We start from the raw sequence: 18,355 nt of genomic DNA, 5'->3' as shown, positions 1-18,355 counted from the left end.
GGGCTCAACCCATCTTCCCATCTCAGCCTTCTTAGTAGCTGGGACTACAGGTGCACACCGCCATGTCTGGCTAATTTTTGTATTCTTTGGTACGGACAGGTTTTCACCATTTTGCATAGGCTGATCTGGAACTCCTGGGCTCAAGCAATCTTCCTGCCTCAGCCTTCCAAAGTGCTGGGATTATAGGCATGTGCCACCACACTTGGCCAAGTCAACTGATTTTTGACAAAGGTGTCAAAGGCAATGAATAGTCTCCTCAAGAAACAGTGCTGGAGCAATTTGATGTCTATATACAAAATAATGAACCTTGATATAGATTTCACAACTTATACAAAAATTAAGTCAGAATGGATAGTAGCTCTAAATATAAATATAAAACTTTAATACGTGAAAAAAATTAACTGTGTAACAACCACACAAGAAAAAGTTATTAAGTTAGACCCAATGAAAACAAAAATATTTTGCTCTTCCCGAGAAATTGTTAAGAACATAAAAAAGTGTAAACTTTTCTCCCATAAACTGGGAGAAAATGTTTCCAAAACATATTTTGATCAAAGTAAATCTAAAATATTTAAAGACCTCTTGCATCTCAATAATAATAAGACAACCCAATACAAAATGGGCAAAACATTTGAACAGACATTTTACTGGAAAGGATCTTTACATGTTAACTTGGCACATGAACAATTTATCAACATCATTTATTATTAGAAAAAGGTATTTTTTTTTTAATTTTAACTTTTGTTTTAGGTTCAGGGGGTACAGGTGCAGGTTTGTTACATGGTTAAATTGTATGTCATAGAAGTTTGGTGTAGAGATTATTTCACCACCCAGGGAATAAGCTTAGTCCCCAACAGGTAGTTTTTGTGTCCTCATGCTCTTCTAGGGTCCCGTGTCTACTGTTCCCTTCTTTGTATCCCTGTTTACTCAATGTTTAGCTCCCAATTATAAGTGACAACATGCAGTATTTGGTGAGAAAGGCAAATTAGTGTCACAATGGGATGCCTTATGAACAGCTTAAATTAGAAAGACTGCATGCAGAACAACTAGAATGCTCATACACTGCTGGTGTTACTATAAATGATAAAATTTCTTTAGAAAACTTATAGCAGTTTCTTAAAAGTTAAGTGTATACCGAGTGCACAATCCAAGGATTTTGCTCCAAGATATTTATGTGAAATAAATAAAAGCATTTGTCTCTACATAACTTGTACACGAATGTTCATAGCAGCTTTATTTATAGTAGACAAAAATACAAAAAACTAGCCGGGCGAGGTGGCGGGCGTCTGTAGTCCCAGCTACTCGGGAGGCTGAGGCAGGAGAATGGCATAAACCCAGGAGGCGGAGCTTGCAGTGAGCTGAGATCCGGCCACTGCACTCCAGCCCAGGCGACAGAGCGAGACTCCGTCTCAAACAAACAAACAAACAAACAAAAAACTGAAAACTACCCAAATGTCCATCAAAAGAGAATAGACAAATTGTGTTATATCCACACAATATTTATTACTCAACATAAAACTAAGTGAGCTATTGATACATGGAATAATAGGAGTGAATTTCAAGATGATTATGCCAAATATAAGAAAAAAGAGAAAGAAGTATATAAATTACTCCATTTATATAAAATTCTAGAAAATGCAAATTAAACCTACCTACAGTGTCAGAAAAGAGATCAATTATTGACTTGCATTGAGGAGTTTGTGGAAGTTGAAGGTGGGAGGTGGGGATGGGGGAGGAAGCCTTTAATGTTGATAGATATGTTTATTGTATTATTTTTATGATTTCATGGGTGCATACATATGTCAAGGCTTTGTATACTTTAAATATATATAGTTTAAAGTATCTCAAATATAACTATATAAGGCTCTAAAATAAAAATAAACAGAATACAAAAGACTCATTGGGATGCGGGGGAGCCAGGTCTGGAAAACAAGAAGGAACCAGGAAAGTTTGGTAGCTAAAAATACAAGTGAGATCATGTAGTTAGAGCCATTTGATTATAAAGCTTAAAGCAAACCACAGCCATTGAGCTCTTATTATCACCACTGTGGGGCCCCAGCTCACAGTCATTATGAATTATCTAATAATCTCTGTGTCACCCCCTGGCTGGGGCATCCCATTGGCATGCCACAATCATATCTCAGGGCTCTAGCCTCCAGACAGTTGGGAAATGGAGAATATCTGCTACCTTTGCTTCTGTAGTGGGAGTTGTGATCCTACCTCTCACTATGAACTACACCAAGGGACATTTCTCAACACATAGGAAATGTTTTCATTCTGAGTAGCCAAGAGGAGATAAAAAAAAAAAAAGACAAATGACTCTCTAGGCAATCACATGACTCATAATTTCAGAAGCCATAAGAAGTCTTCGAGTCTTAGGTCTCTCTGACTTATTCCTGCATATATAGCTTTCTGCAGCCCAGACTCTTGATTCTAGTTAGCTAGTGACACAGATGATTTACCCAGTTCTAACCCCTCTGTTATTTACACACTGTGTATTTTCTTTTGCAAGATTTTCTCCTTCAGTTCCCTGTAATGTGCTACTGTAGTAGATATGTAATCTTAGAGAGCGTAGGAGTAGATTAAACTTTCTTTTCCTTATGTCTTTTTATCTAAGCCCTTCTGTTCTTGGAAGCATCCAGCTCATGCTTCTCATTTTCCCAGCTACTATACTCAGTGCTGGTCCAACTCTCCCTCTAGTGGTAATTTGTTTCATCTGCCCATAGTTACCTAAAAGTGTATGCTTTAGATTGTTGGCATTCAAAAGTTTGACTGCTATTCATAATAAAATAAATTTCATATATGCATATATAACTAAAATAAAAATTTCACAAAACAGTATTTGCCCTAAATTTGTGGAGTATCCTGTGGCATTTTCTATTCGATTCTACTCTACTTTCCTTTAGAAAATTATGCTAGTTATTACCCACCGAATTCAACCATCAACAAACTGCAACCCATGCTTTGAAAAACCATGCTTTAGACTATAATCAAAATTGTATTGACCTTGTGTTCTACAAATTGGTGTTTCTCCCAAATAGAGGCCCACCGACAAGCACACAAAAACCTCCTATGACCAAATACATGAAGACTAGCAAATCTTCTTTTATTAGTCTTTTATTACCTTTATTTTCCTAACACATTTGCATATAATGACTTGGAAAAATCTTGCAGTGAAGAAACCAGCCTAAGTTTGCATAATTCAGTGTTTGCTGAATTTAACCATGGAAGGAATATTTCCAATATATACACATAACAACAAAATTAAACAAATCTAGGAGTAGCTAATGAAACTCATGAAAGGACTATACCAAGGGATGAGATTTCAAGAAATTCTGCTTCATACCTGAGAAGAAAATTCACAAATAAGTCTAAATGCCAAATATACACACAAAACTTAACAAAGATTTATACAGGTAGACAATGGCATCCTGGAGGTGTACTTTAAAAGCTACTTAGGAAGAATAGACAAATATGGTTTGCTGGTAGGAGTTTTGGAGGTAAAGAGGAAATAACTCTGTTAAAGCTAAAAGGGGTGATTTATGAAGTTATACCCAGGGATGTGAGGAAATAGAGTAGCTTGGTTTAGCTAACTCTTATCTTGATGCTCTTGGGGCCTGGTATTGATATCATGTGATTTTGTCTCCTGCAGTCCAGATGGAGAGTAAACTCAGTGGTAGAGGGCACCATCAGAGGCCCAGGAGCCTATGAGGGAGGATTTGCTGATCCAAATGGGAAAAAGATTTTGTTCAGCTCATTAACTCACAGACATTGACTGGTAGAAACCCAAATCTCAACATGTTAAATACATAATTTTAAACACAGATTAGGATTGGGGTAAATGCAGTGAGAGTAGTGAGCAGAGAAGCCAGCTGGACAACTTTTGGAAATCTGAAGAACAGTCCAAGGTGATATGATCCCTGGGGCAATATAGCAGTATCTAAGGAAGGAAATCTACGTCAGAAAGCCAGCTAAAGCCAGCAGGAGAGGCTGACTCAGACAACAGTTGTGCTCTCTGCAGCAAACACTTCCCGAAGTACCTTGCTGCTCCCCTTCTCTGAGAGGTGGCTCTCACCCACAAGTCCTGCTTAAGAGGCAGGTGTAGCATCCATAATAATAACGAGACTCAAATTTTTGGTCCAGGGGATTGGACTGTGGTGAATACCCAGTCCTAGCTGGATTAAACAGATATTTTTCTGAAAAACAATTTGTTCACCGAGAATATAATTAAGGTTTTGAATCCCTGAAGTGAAAACCTGGTAATGGGTTATCCATGTTTTATTACTCTGCTTGTACTGCAAAAGCAAGTAAACAGATTGGCTGAAATAGTACAAACCATAGCCAGTGAAATTAGCAGAGACAGGAGAGAAAAGGAAGAAGAGAATAACTTCGTTTCCTAACTTCACTCTTTTTTCCCCCTAGTTCCTTGTGAAACTTAGCTATATGCTTAATCTTGGGTGTGTTGAGATAAACCCTTGTCCTTTCAAAATCATCTTCTTTTACGTCAGTAAGTTAGAATGCATGTCAGTGTCTTATATCCAAATAACCTTAACTAAATCAGCCTGAAGAAGCCTGTGTCCTTTCTCAGGCAAGACACCTTTGAGCTATCTGTACTCCAGCGAGTGTATGGATTTAAGAAGGGAATCGTGGAGAATTCAAATACTAGATATAACACAAAGTATCTCACATAAATTATAATCATCAGGGTCTAACACACAAGCTGGGTCACTCCTACCTTCTTTTCCAGGAATCCTGGAGGAGTCATTTTTAGAGATAGAAAATAAGAAATCAGAAATGTTAGGGAGAGGGATGTTTTTATTAACTATGTCTGGAAAAGTACAGGTCTGGACTGGCTGGAAGGAATTAAATTATGGAGGGTTCAATGGGACAGACTGGATACAGAGGCAGAAGAGACAGAAATTGCCTGCCTACCTCTGTTCTGGACTTCTAGACAGAAAGGCTTATGAAAGTTCACCAGAGAAAGAAAATTTATAAAATCATTCAGGGAACAAAATGTTCATGAATGAAGACTATGAATTAAGCAAAAGATTCTCTGTAATTGGTATCTCAGGTATTTACATGTTGATCTAGGTGCAGTAGACATCATTAATTGATTTAATAATAGCTATTTGCCTCTAATTTTGATAACAAGATCCTAATTTTATAGGAAAACCATATGTCCAGTCACATACGATAAATCCTGATTGGTCAAAGTAAATCTTGGTGATCCCAATCCCTTTTCTGGTAGTTGATTTGAGAACTGCAATCCATCTTTGGCCAGTGAAATGTGAGATTATGTCTACTAGGGTTTTATGAGAAAAAATGCTTTTCCCTAATAAGAAAGAAAGTATGAGAAGAAACTCTTATTTTTCTCTTCTTTGCTTCTTGATTGCATTGAAAATTGTCATATTAGGATATGATACCTAGGCTTCTGTGCCTATTTTGCATCAATGAGGGAAAGACCAAGATTATCATAGAGAGGTCAACCTCAAGCCCTGATATTCTTGAGCTTTTGTCAAACCCTGGGAAACCCTGTTGTCAGATTTCTTAAGTGAATCAAAACATCTCTGTTATTTAAGCTGCTTATGGTTGGATATTCTGTCACAGACAAAAGCATCAAAATTGGTATAATAGGTGAAAGGAAGCAGATGCATCTAGTGGAGGGAAGGATAAAAAGGCCAAAGCCCTATATTAAGCAAAAGAACAGAAGATGCTAGTCGTGAAGGTCCCACTATAAAAATGACATTCCTGCCTGGGTGCAGTGGCTCACACTTGTAATCCCAGCACTTTAGGAGGTTGAGGCAGTTGGATCACTTGAGCTCAGAAGTTTGAGACCAGCCTAGACAACATGGTGAAACTGCATCTCTCCAAAAAATACAAAAATTAGCTGGGCGTGATGGTGCACACCTGTGGTCCCAGCCACTTGGGAGGCTCAGGAGGGAGGATCTCTTCAGCTGGGGAGGTCAAGGCTGCAGTGAGTTGAGGTCGCACCACTTGCACTTCAGTCTGGGTGACAGAGTGAGACCCTGTCTCAAAATTAAACAAAATAAAAATAAAAATAAATTCCTATTGTGTGAGCATTGTCGGCTCAAAATCAGAGCCTACAATATGTGTATGCGAAGGAAGGAGACAGGGAAATGTTCTAACTTGGGTGGGAGTGGTGGTGTTAATGTGTTGTTCTTGAAGGTACTAGTGGCTTTTGATTCATGTCAAAGGCATAGTACACTGAATCTAACATGTACCCTAAATCTGCTTATATACACCAATGAGGGGCAAGTCTTTTGTGGCCATAGTACTAGTCTGATAGTATTAGACAAATTGTCACTCAATTGAGAAGTTCCTGGTCTATAACTTGGTATGTTAATGTTTAATGTTTTGTAAATAACTGTATATATGTACATAACATGTATATAACATGTTTTATATCATATGTTACAGATTGTTAGATCTAAGAGTGTCATTACATATATTTAATTTGACTGGAAAAGAACCTACAAGCACTAAGTCTGGAGATACCAGAAATAGAGTTCAAAGTTTTATTTCAGGGCAAAGATCTTAGAGGTAGTGAAAAATAAGAACAAATCATTAGCAAAGCTGGAATGAGAAAACCTGGTCGAGAGCGAATGGTTCAAGGAAGTTGCTTCAATACCTGCTGGTGTTTGCAAATCTTCTTGGACTGAAATGAACATTCTGGGTTTGTCTTTCTTAAAGAACAAGGGACAACACGTATCCATAGGTCAGAAGAGGTGGAGTAGAAATCTAAGCCTCATTTACTGACTTCCAGTCCAATTCCCTTTGCAATTCACCCTTATTGCTGAGCTGAAGCTACAGACATGGATAATGATGGGGATAAATAAGTGAGTTCCCAAAATGAGAACTAGCACTGGAAAGACCCCAAGGCTTCTTATAACAAACTTCCTGATGTGTTCAAAATTCCGTCTGTTTCACTTCCCTTTTAAACCACCTCGAAGCTAAAAGCCATGTGTTTCTACCCATGTTAAAGGCATCAGCCCTCCTGGCAGAAAGTACTGAGAGCTGTCAGTTTACATACACAAATAGACCTTATTTTCTTGAGTAAATACTATTGCTTGTCAAGTCACTGACTTCCTATTCTTGTGTATAATATTATTTTTTCATTCCTGATTTGACAGCAATGAAATTACAGCAAAGAAAACTTTTATACATGCAACAATTTTTCCTGTGATACTTAACACTTCCTCTTTTTGTCTACAGGCTTCCCATGGATGTGACCTTCTCCTAGGGAATGCTATAACTTTTAAATTAAGAAAAAGTAATTGATCTTAGTGTAGTTTGATTTTATTTTCTTTTTATTGTATTTATAAACAACTATGTCAATGGGAGATGTGCTCTCCTCTCATTCCTTCTAAATAAATGCATCCAGCCTTCCCCACCAATGTAAGGGACTTTAAAGAGAACAACCTATGAAAACATGTTTTTTTTCATGACTGACAGAAGAAGCAAGAAACATATACTTGCTGAGCTATCAAAATGACCTGGGACTACTGCAGTTAGCACGCATTTTTCTAATTAGGACAATACACCATAGATCTATCTTCACTACTTTCACAGGATGGAGAACATGGTCACCCATACAGCCTAGAGTCCTGGAGGAGCTATTAACACACTATCTTTGTAAGGCGCAGCTATATATTAGGCAAATGGTGGGTTGGACTGCTCTGTCATTCACTTTAAAACCAGTGAAGGTGTTGGAGGACGGAATACCAGGGGCCATTGTCATTATTTGTTTTTTAATGATGCTACCTTCAAATAGGCTTATTTTCCTTTTTTAATACATGGGATTTTATAAATTCTCTTTTTCTTTCCTCTTCTTCTTCTTCTTCTTCTTCTTCTTCTCTTCATTCTTCTTCTTCTTCTTCTTCTTCTTCTTTTTTTTTTTTTAAATGAGACAGAGTCTCACTCTGTAGCCAGGCTGAGCTGCACAATCTTGACTCACTGCAACTTATGCCTCCTGGGTTCAAGCAATTCTCCTACCTCAGCCTCACAAGTAGCTGGGATTATAGGCACATGCCACTACGCCCAGCTAATTTTTGCATTATTAACAGAGATGGGGTTTCACCTTGTTGACCAGGCTGGTCTCGAACTCCTGACCTCAAGTAATCCACCTGCCTCAACCTCCCAAAGTGCTGGGATTACAGATGTGAGCCACTGAGCCCAGCTGTGGGTTCAAATGTTCTTAATTCTTCCAGGGGAACATTAAGAAAATCTTGAAAGTCCTACTACACCTATTAAAGAAATTCCATTTATATTTTTAAATATTCTTACAAAGAAAGCTTTAGGTCCAGAGTTTTCAAGAGTTCTACAAACTACCAAGAAATGAATATTTCTAATCATATACAAGCTGTTTTAGGGAATAAAGAAAAACCAAACCCTAACTCATTATGTGACAGATAATAGAAAAAATCTCCACCAAAAGTACTAAATGGACATATAGTCAATTTTCAGGTGGGTTAGGGTTCCTCTTTTATTGTAGATGGCCACCTGTCTTGGAACAGGTATAGGGAACTTGCCAAACATCAATTAATACACTGCCCATTCATCTTACCTATTTATTTGAGAATGAAAATCTCTGCATAAACATTGCCAGATTAAGCAAATATGTAATATTTGGGACACACTTATACTAAGAAACTATTTGCTGGTCACCTACATTTAAGTTTAACTGGGACTGTGCTTTTGTTTTATCTTGCAAACCTACATATGCAGCAATGCTGAGTTGCCCCAGGTTCCTGTAGATGTCTGCTAGCATTCCATGCCTGTTCAAATGAGGGCTTTTAGCCAATTACTCCATTTTTACACAAGATATAAAGCTAGGAATGTGATGTCAGTGATGTGGTGAGTAATAAAATGATCTAAATATATTTAGATTCATTGAAAATGTGGTCTTCTTTATTCATGTAAGTGGTGATTTTCAAATAAAGCATTATTTATTCCATTTTTTATTTATTCAATAAATATTAACAGAAATCGTGTCAAATATTGTCTTACCAACTCCAGTCCTGACTGAGGCAAGAATATGTTTCTAGGCCACAGGATAAAAAACCCACTGAGGCGTTTCATGACACTAACTTAAGAAAGTGAGTCTATTCAGTCCTGTAGGAACAAGGTAACTAACCACGTAGTCCGTGGAGTGATCGTGGCTCTCAAACCTGTGTGTTCCTTGTTCATGGCAAGGTAGGCACAAAAATTGAAAGAAAGATTTTAGAAAATATATACCAACATGACAATTAATTTTATTGAATCAAAAAATTAAAAAACAAAAGGTCTTACATGTGTTTTGTTTTATATTTCATTTTATTAATTTTTTAAATTTAATTCCTAGAATAGTTTTAGATTTACAAAGTTATTGGGTAGATGTACTTGCTTCTATTTTCTGAAAGAAATTATAAACAATTGGTATCATTTCTTTTTTAAATGTCTAGTAGAATTCACCAGTAAAATGATGTACATCTGTGTTTTCTCTTGTGGAAGGATTTAAATTACTGATTAAATTTATTTAACAAATATAGGCCTATTGAGTTTATCTATTTCTACTTGAGTTTTAATGATTTGTATCTTTCAAGAAACTAATTTGTTTTATCTAAATTACAAATTTTGGGACATAGAGTTGTTTGTAGCATTCCTTTACTATCTTTTAAAAATTATTATTATACTTTAAGTTCTGGGATACATGTGCAGAATGTGCAGGTTTGTTACATAGGTATACACATGCTATGGTTGTTTGCTGCATCCATCAACCCGTCATCTACATTAGGTATTTTCTCCTAATGCTATTCCTCCCCTAGCCCCCCACCTGCTGATAGGCGCTGGTGTGTGATGTTTTCCTACCTGTGTCCATGTGTTTTCACTGTTCAACTCCCACTTATGAGTGAGAACATGTGGTGTTTGGTTTTCTGTTCCTGAGTTAGTTTGCTGAGAATGATGGTTTCCAGCTTCATCCATGCCCCTGCAAAGGACAACGAACTCATTCTTTTTTATGACTGCATAGTATTCCATGTTGTATATGTGCCACATTTTCTTTATCTGGTCTATCATTGATGGGCACTTGGGTTGGTTCCAAGTCTTTGCTGTGGTGAATAGTGCTGCAATAAACAAACATGTGCATGTGCCTTTATAGTAGAATGATTTATATTTCTTTGAGTATATACCCAGTAATGGGATTGCTGGATCAAATGGTGTTTCTGGTCTAGATCCTTGAGGAATTGTCACACTGTCTTCCAAAATGGTTGAACTAATTTACACTACCAACAGTGTAAAAGTGTTCCTATTTCTCCACACCCTCTCCAGCATCTGTTGTTTTCTGGCTTTTTAATGATCACCATTCTAACTGGTGTAAGATATTGGCGTGAGGTATCTCATTGTGGTTTTGATTTGCATTTCTCTAATGACCAGTGATGATGAGCTTTTTTTCATATGTTTGTTGGCTGCATAAATGTCTTCTTTTCAGAAGTGTCTGTTCATATCCTTTGCTCACTTTTGATGGGGTTGTTTGTTTTTCCTTGTAAATTTGTTTAAGTTCTTTGTAGATTCTGGATGTTAGCCCTTGGTCAGATGAATAGACTGCAAAAATTTTCTCCCATTCTATAGGTTGCAAATTGACAAATGGGATCTAATTAAACAAAAGAGCTTCTGCACAGCAAAAGAAACTATCATCAGAGTGAACAGGCAACCTACTATCTTTTTTCATCAGTGGATTCAGTAGTGATGACCTCTGTATTAGGTTACTATTGCTACTGTAGCAAATTCCCTGAAATACAGCTGCTTAAACAGCATAGATTGATTTTCTTTCAGTCCTGAAGAACAGAAGTGGTCAAGACATTTACAGGTCTCAAATCAAGATGTTGGCATGACTGTTTCCTTCTGGAGGCATGAAAAGAAAATCCATTCTTGCCTATTCCGGGTTTTAGAGGCTGCATGTGGCCCTTTCAGCCATCTTCAAATAAAGCTGCATAATCTTTTGTCTCCCCTCTGACTTTCTGCCTCCCTCTCATAAAGACCTTGTGATTGTACTCATGCATCCAGAATAATCACCCTATCTTAAGACTCTTAATGCAATCACATCTGCGAAGTCCATTATGCCATTCAAGGTAACAAATTCATAAATTCCAGGAAGAAGGTCTTTTGAGGGAGGCCATTTTTCAGCCTCCCTTGATCTCTTTTTCATTTCTGACATTACTAAATTGCACCACCTTATTTTATTCATGGTTAGTCTGCCTATAGATGCCTAAATTTTATTGATCTTTTAAATCAGTTTTTTATTTATTATTTTCCATTGTTTTCTCTTTTAAATTCATTGGTTTCTATTCTATTATTATATTTCTTCTTCTTCTTGCTTCACAATTAAATAGCTTTTATTTCTCCAGCTTCCTAAAGAGTACACTTGGATTATTTATTTTAGATCATTTTTTCTTTTCTCATATATTCAACTAATATTATATATTTTCTTCTAAGCACTGCTTTCATTGTATACCACAAATTTTAATAAGTTGTATTTTCATTTTCATTGAGTTCATCTTTTTAAAATTTTTTTAAATTTCCATTTAAAAAAATAGAAATAGTTTAAATAACTATTTAACTAGTTAAATAGTTAAATACTTTAAAAAACTACTTTTAAAATTTCTCTGTGACTTCTATTTTCCATGTATTATTTAGAAATGTGTTGTTTTAACTCCAAGTATTTTGGAATCTCTCATCTATGTTCCTGTTTTTGATTTCTAGTTTAATTCCACTGTGATCTGACAGCATACTTTCTATGATTTCTATACTTTTAAATTTGTTAAAGTGTAATTCATGCCTGGGAATGTGGTCTATTTAGGTAAATGCTCCATGTGACTGTGAGAAAAATGTGTATTATGCTGTTGGATGCAGTATTCTTTAAGTGTCAATTAGAACAAGTTGAATGATAATGCTATTCAGGTCAACCCTGTTCCTAATTTTCTACTTACTTGTTCTATTAGTTACAAAAAGAAAAGAAGTCTCTGTGTACAAAAAAAAAAAGATTTCTCTAGTTCTCCTTGTAATTGTGTAAGTAATTCTCTCATGCATCTTGTTCTCTTGTTAGGTACATACATGTCAAACATTGTTAGGTCCTTTTGGAGAATTGACCCCTTTTATCATTTTGTAATACCCCTCTTGATTCCAAATAATATTTATATACTTTTCTGAAATCTGATTTGTCTGAAGTTAACATACTACTCAAGCTTTCTTTTGATTAATGTTGGCATGGTATATCTTCCTCCATCCCTTTACTTTGATCATACCTGAGGATGTGTGTTGCAAGTGGTTTTATGATAGACAACGTACAGTAGGGTCTTTCTTAAAAAATCCTTCTGATAATCTCTTTCTTTCAATTGACACATTTAGATCTCCCAGATTTAAAGTGATTATTGATATAGTTGGAATAGCATTTATCATGTTTATAACTGTTTTCTATAAGATCACTTACTCTGTTCAGTTTTTTTCTTTCCTTTTTATGCATTCACTGGTTTTAATTGAACAATTTATATTATTCTATTTTATTCACTCTCTTATATCTTAATTGCATTTTATTTTAAATTTTTATAGCAGTTGCTATAGAGTTTGCAATATACATTTACAACTAATGCAAGTCCGCTGTCAAATAATATATAGTGCTTCACTTGTAGTGCAGAAACTTAAAACAAAGCACTCCAAATTTCTCCCTCTCATCCTTTATGACACTGCTGTCATTCATCTCACTTGTTCATGTGCTGCACTCACAGGAAACAGTTACTATATTTCCTTGAAGCTAATGGTTATCTATTAGCTTGATGAAAAATGAGGTAAACAACATATTTCATTTAACTTTTTTATGCCTTTAACATTCTTCTTTAAGTAGATCTGAGTTTCAGACCTATATCATTTCCCTTCCCCCCAAAAAAAAACTTCTTTCAATATTTCTTCCAAAGCAGTTCTGCTGAAAATAAATTCCCTTTTTTGTTTGTTAGAGAAAGTCTTTTATTTCTCATTCACTTTTGAAGGATAATTTTGCTGGCTATACAATTCTAGTTCGGTTGTTATGCCTTCTAATTCGTTAAGTAGTCTATTCCACTAATGGTTTCTTATGAGAAATCTGTTCTAATTCTTGTCCTTGATCCTCTATGGTAAACTGTCCCCCAAACTCTCTGGATTCTTTCAAGATTTTCTCTTAGTCTTTGGTTTACTGAAAATTGAATATAATATGCCTAGGATTGGTTTTTGGTATTTATTCTACTTGCTGTTCTCTGAGCTTCTTGGATCCAGGGTTTGGTGTCTGTCATTAGTTTTGGAAAATGCATGATCATTATTACTTAAAATTTTTCTTTTGCTTCTTTTTTTCTTCTTCTTATATTGCAATTATATATATATTAGAGTTTAAAAATTATCCCACAGTTCTTGGATATTCTGTTCTACTTATTCACTCTATTTTCTCTTTGCATTTTAGTTTGGGAAGTTTCTGTTGACTTATTTTCAAGCTTACTGATTCTTTACTTGGCCAGGTCCAGTCTACAGGTAAGCCCTTCAAAAACATCCTGGTTAGGAGGCTGAGGTGGGTGAATCACCTGAAGTCAGGAGTTCGAGACCAGCCTGGCCTCTGGTCTCTGGTGAAACCTGGTGTCTACTAAAAGTACAAAAATTAGCTAGGTGTGGTGACTGGTGGCTGTACTCCCAGCGGCTCGGGAGGCTGAGGCAGGAAAATTGCTTGAACTCAGGAGGCGGAGGTTGCAGTGAGCCGAGATTGTGCCACTGCACTCTAGCCTGGGGGACAGACTGAGACTTCGTCTCCCAAAAAAAATTTCCTTTGTTTTTATTATATTGCTTTTGATGTGTAGCATTTTCTTTTGATTCTTTTACACAGTTTCTATTTTTCTGCATAGATTATGCATCTTTTCTTTCCCATGGTCCATTTTCTTCATCATGGCCCTTATCACATCAATAGTTATTTTAAGTTTCCTAATAGTTCCAAAATCTGTACCATATTTGAGTCTGGTTTTGATGTTTGATTTATCTCTTCAGACCATGTTTTTTCTTATTGTTCAGCAAAATTTTTAGTTTCTCTTGAAAGTGTCACTTGATGTATTGAGTAGTAATAACTGAAGTGAAAGACCTTTAGTGTAAGACTTTTCATTAATCTCACTAGGATTTAGTTTGTGTTTAATGTTTGCTATAGTTGTGGGTGCAAGAGGCTTAAAATTTCTCTCGTGTCCCTGTTTTTGTGTTTCCTATTGCCTTTGTCATTTCCTAATAATTCTTTCTTAAATAGTGTACCTTGCAGCTCCTCAGTTGTGATCTATTGTCACTAAACTGCATCTCTATTGATGCGGTAGTGTCTGAGCAAGGGGAAGTATCATATAATTTTATGATTAAATCTCAGTATTTGTGTGAGTCTATGCCCCAGGGTCAAGACTTTCAAAAATGTTTAACTCTTTTTCTGTTAGGTAAGATGAAAGGCTAGATGGAGTGGACTTCAATGCACTGGTGCTTAGGCCTGATAAGACACTCATTAGGTCTTTTTACCTGGAAGTAGGTCTTTGTTATTCAGAATGCTCTGGGCTGATTTAGAAATGGTTTCTTTTCTCCTCCTCCTGCCAAAGCCATGAGAGAATTATTCTTGACTCCACCAAGAGAACTTGTTGGGATTCCTGAAGGTAAAATCCATGAAGGCGTGAGGGCTTTCCTAGGAGTGCAATATCCATGAGTTTCTCACTCTTAATGCCAAGCTGCACTCAACATCCAGCAGTTTTTCAAAATCACCATTTAAGTGTTCCTAACAGCTTGTAGCTCTAGAAGCTTTTGCTCCAGGTAAGCAGAAATGTAAACAACTCTGCGTATTTAGGTGCTTTTCCAGATATTGGGGTACCAACTTGCCCTGCTACCTCAGTTCTCTCATTAGCCTAAAGGAAAGTTGTTGATTTTAAGTTTATTCAGATTTTCTTATTTTAAAAAAAAGAGTAACAGCCTCCAAAGCTCTTTATGTCAATATCATAACCAGAAGTTTAAGTAATTCATTTTTTACTGTATTTTACAAAAGTCGCCATGCAACACAGATTGCAAATTAATGAAAAAAAAAAAAAGATCCTTCACAGAAAATTATTTGAGAAGTTCTATTTTAAGTAATGTCAGACTCCCCTAGGACTGATTGTGTCACAACATCAGGGACAATGTGTGGGCGGTGAGTGTGTGGAGAAGCACTGTCTTCATTTCTTCATGACACAAACCCTGCCTGAGCAGGGCCCACACCTTCATCACAAATACACTGATGGGGACATTCATATAGTAATTTCCCCTTAGGGCTGGGTGAAATTGGGAGAAGCCAAGACTCAGTGTTTTGTCCCCCAACTTCTCCCTCCTCTTCCAAAGGCTCTTATTATAAGAATGAAACAAAAGCATACAAGTATAAAGTAACATTATTATTATTATTCTCTGAGATCTCAGGACATGGAAGACAGAGAGGAGCCTGAAATGAAGGTGAGAAAAAAGGAAAAAGAAGGAGGATCACGACCAGGTGGTCAGGTAGGGCAGTTTGGGGAGAATTTTCTCTTTCAGGGTGAGTCTTCACACTGGTCTAATGTGCATGATGGGCTGCACACCAAGCTCAGGCTGCTGACTTCCCATCTGCCCTAGTCCTTGAACTTGCAGTCATAGGGTAACTTTGCATCACAGTTATAATCTTTCCACTTCAGAAATCCTAGGGAGACAGAATACAAAAGGCATGGGGCTGGGGGAACTTGTGAATCCAATGAAGAGGCATCCCAGGTTTTAGCCTAGGATTTAAAGCTTCTTTCTCATCTTCACCAGTTTCTCAATCCAGGAGAACGAGACTCAAAGAAAGCAGAGATGAGAGGAGATGGGAGAAGACACATCAACACTGCATTTCCTAGCTGAAAAGGATTTCCTGAAGGTCAGGCCTAGAAACTGGGGATGAGGAGCGGAAAGTGCTGGGAAGAGGCAGCTCTTCTGTTTCTTACCTGTGCTTCTTGACAGGCTCCCACAGTGGCCAGGGTTTAAGATGGTGGAGGGATTTTTTTCCCATGCAAAGTAATTCATCACATCAGTGCTACTCCACTCTTATCCATCTCCATCAGGCTCTGAACCCTATAAAGAAGAGGAGGCAGCCAGGTGAAGAAAATGGCCATTGCAGCTCTCTTTGCATGGCTCCTGAGCTGTAACAGCTGATTCCTCCCCAGCGTCAGGGATTTTGGTCTGCTCTTCCAGATGCTGCCCTAGAGTCCTCTGCACTGGAACCTCTTCCTTAACTCCTCATTGCTATTGGAAAATCCAAGCCAATAAACACAAGACCTTTGGAATCACTCAAGGTAATACGTTACTTGCAGAACAATAATTGGTGCAGCATTTGTGATTAGCCTGTGAACCTCAAAGATAATGTCTATTCTGTATGGGGGGGGGGCAAAAATTGATCCTATCTTAATTGAGAATTCCCTTAGAATAATAGATGCAGACTCCCTTAAGCTCAGCTAAATTATTTGTAAGGATTCACGTGAGAAATATGTAAAAGTTTTACAAGAGTCCGATTAATTTTATTTAAAGACTAGGGATCTCCACAGAATTCAGATCTTCAGCTGCCTCATGGGCTTCCTATTCTCCCAAATGTCCCCCAGAATCTGAGCCCCATGCTCCCTGAAGTACTTCCTGGCAGGGACAGGGGACAGGGAGTGGATCTGAGCAACAATAGCACCTTGAGATGTAAAAGAGAGGAGAGGATATACCCGCACTTGTGTGGGGTCCTGGAGCCCAATCCAGACATATGAGTAGCTGTTACTAATGCTCCTCACCAGGGAGGACACAAAGGATCCCTCAGCCCCACTGAGCACAGACACCAGGTTTCCAGAGGGCCGCTTCTGGCAGGGCAGCTTTGAGGGAGACAAAGAGAATGAGAGGGAGCTTGAGACCCGCTGGGGGAGAGCAGGACAAAGGGAGGTGGGAGGAGGACTATGTGAAAGTTAAGCGTGTTCATCCTCATTCCCAATGAACTTTTCTGAATGGAGACCCTCCTCTCCCGAGACCTGCATGGATTTTCCCGTCACCTCCTACCCCACATCTAACCACTCACATCTGCATCCATCCAGGATTTTGGTGACAAAAACAAGGCATAGCAGTGGGAGCCATAGGCCTTGGAGCCTATGGGACAGTGGATCCGTGCAGAGGGCAGTTCCTTCTGGGGTTCTTCACCTGAGGTGGAAGAAGAGGGAGAGGGTAAAATGAAGAGTGGGGGTTGGGGTGGGAGATGACCTTGGGGAATATCTAGGCCTGCCCTTGGGGAGGAAGACCACATTCCTGACACCTCTTCATCTTCCCTTGTGTTTTCAGAAGTTCTTTATCTCAAAATAGGCCTAGTAAATGGGACACCATCTAGTCTCTTATTACCCTTTCCCCTTATTCAACCATTCAACACTCTCCTTACTCTGGGCTGTCTCTACATTGGGTCCTCCAATCATTACTGACCCTCCACACTTTCCCACCAGTCTATATTAGAGTCCACTAACTAAATGGAAGCCATCTCATTCCACTGTTAGTGGACCACCGTGGAGCCTCCCACTGCAAGTTAACCTGAAGGAAGGAGTGATGATGCAGGAACTGCAGGCAGGTTCATTAGACACTATGCCATTACCTCATATGGCACACAGGAGCCTTCCTGCTCTTCTTGGCTCTGAGGATTCATAGGAAACCCTGTGCTAGAGGCAGAGCAATCTCACCTTGAACCTGAGACAGGAACATGAAGCAGGAAAGCAGCATCCAAGATAAGCTGGGCAGGGCAATGGGAGGCAACATGGTGTCTGCGACTTGAAGAGGTAGTCAGGAGTCCCTAAAGGAAGCATGGTCAGTGGGAGAACACACAGATACCCTACGGCCTCATGTCTTTTTCCTTCTCTAGTCCCCTAGGACTAAAGTGATCTTGGTCACATCCATCATCTACAGTTCTGAATGAGTTGGAATCTGTGTACTCTCCCATCCCCAAGCCCTCCCAGGACAGCTTTGCTGAGACTCAGAGCTCCTGTGCTCCCTGAAGAAGGGACCCTCCCATGCATTCTCCTGTATCATGTGCAGTAGCCCCTCCCTGGGTCTCATCTTCTCTCAGCTCCCACTTACCTCCCTGGTAGGATATGGTATGGTTTGTCTGGTCAGGAAAAACTGGGTTTTTAGATAAGAGGATCTCAGGGATGGTCATTGGAGTGAATAACAGCAATACGTAGGCAGGACAGGGGTCATGGGGAAGGCTTGGCATTGGTTCAAAAGATAATGCTGAGGGGAGGAGATTCTTCCTGGCAAAGGCTGGGAATTGTCAGAGATGTTGCCTTTT

At 38.2% G+C, this 18,355-nt stretch overlaps 1 protein-coding gene and 1 long non-coding RNA gene across 3 annotated transcripts; one reads left to right on the top strand and one right to left on the bottom strand.

Moving 5' to 3' along the window:
• Positions 1-9,120: 9,120 nt before the first annotated feature.
• On the top strand, positions 9,121-16,312 carry LOC108519531 (uncharacterized). Of its 2 annotated transcripts, none has more exons than XR_001882646.1 (4): positions 9,121-9,213; positions 15,472-15,549; positions 15,835-15,937; positions 16,122-16,312. It is a non-coding gene; the product is annotated as an uncharacterized LOC108519531 (long non-coding RNA). The 2 variants fall into 2 exon arrangements; XR_001882645.1 differs by having other exon boundaries at positions 9,125-9,213; positions 15,465-15,549.
• On the bottom strand, positions 15,429-17,826 carry LOC108519530 (regenerating islet-derived protein 3-gamma-like). Its single transcript, XM_017858611.1, is given in 5 exon segments — positions 15,429-15,724; positions 16,005-16,131; positions 16,770-16,907; positions 17,108-17,226; positions 17,751-17,826. Coding segments are annotated over 5 exon segments (528 nt in total). The 3' UTR covers positions 15,429-15,656.
• Between the last annotated feature and the right edge of the window lie 529 nt (positions 17,827-18,355).

This window comes from Rhinopithecus bieti, unplaced genomic scaffold, assembly GCF_001698545.2.
Source record: "Rhinopithecus bieti isolate Rb0 unplaced genomic scaffold, ASM169854v2 scaffold_44517, whole genome shotgun sequence".
In the NCBI taxonomy this organism is placed as follows: domain Eukaryota; kingdom Metazoa; phylum Chordata; class Mammalia; order Primates; family Cercopithecidae; genus Rhinopithecus; species Rhinopithecus bieti.
The sequence above is the reverse complement of the archived record's forward strand: the minus strand, read 5'-3'. Positions and strand labels throughout refer to the sequence as shown.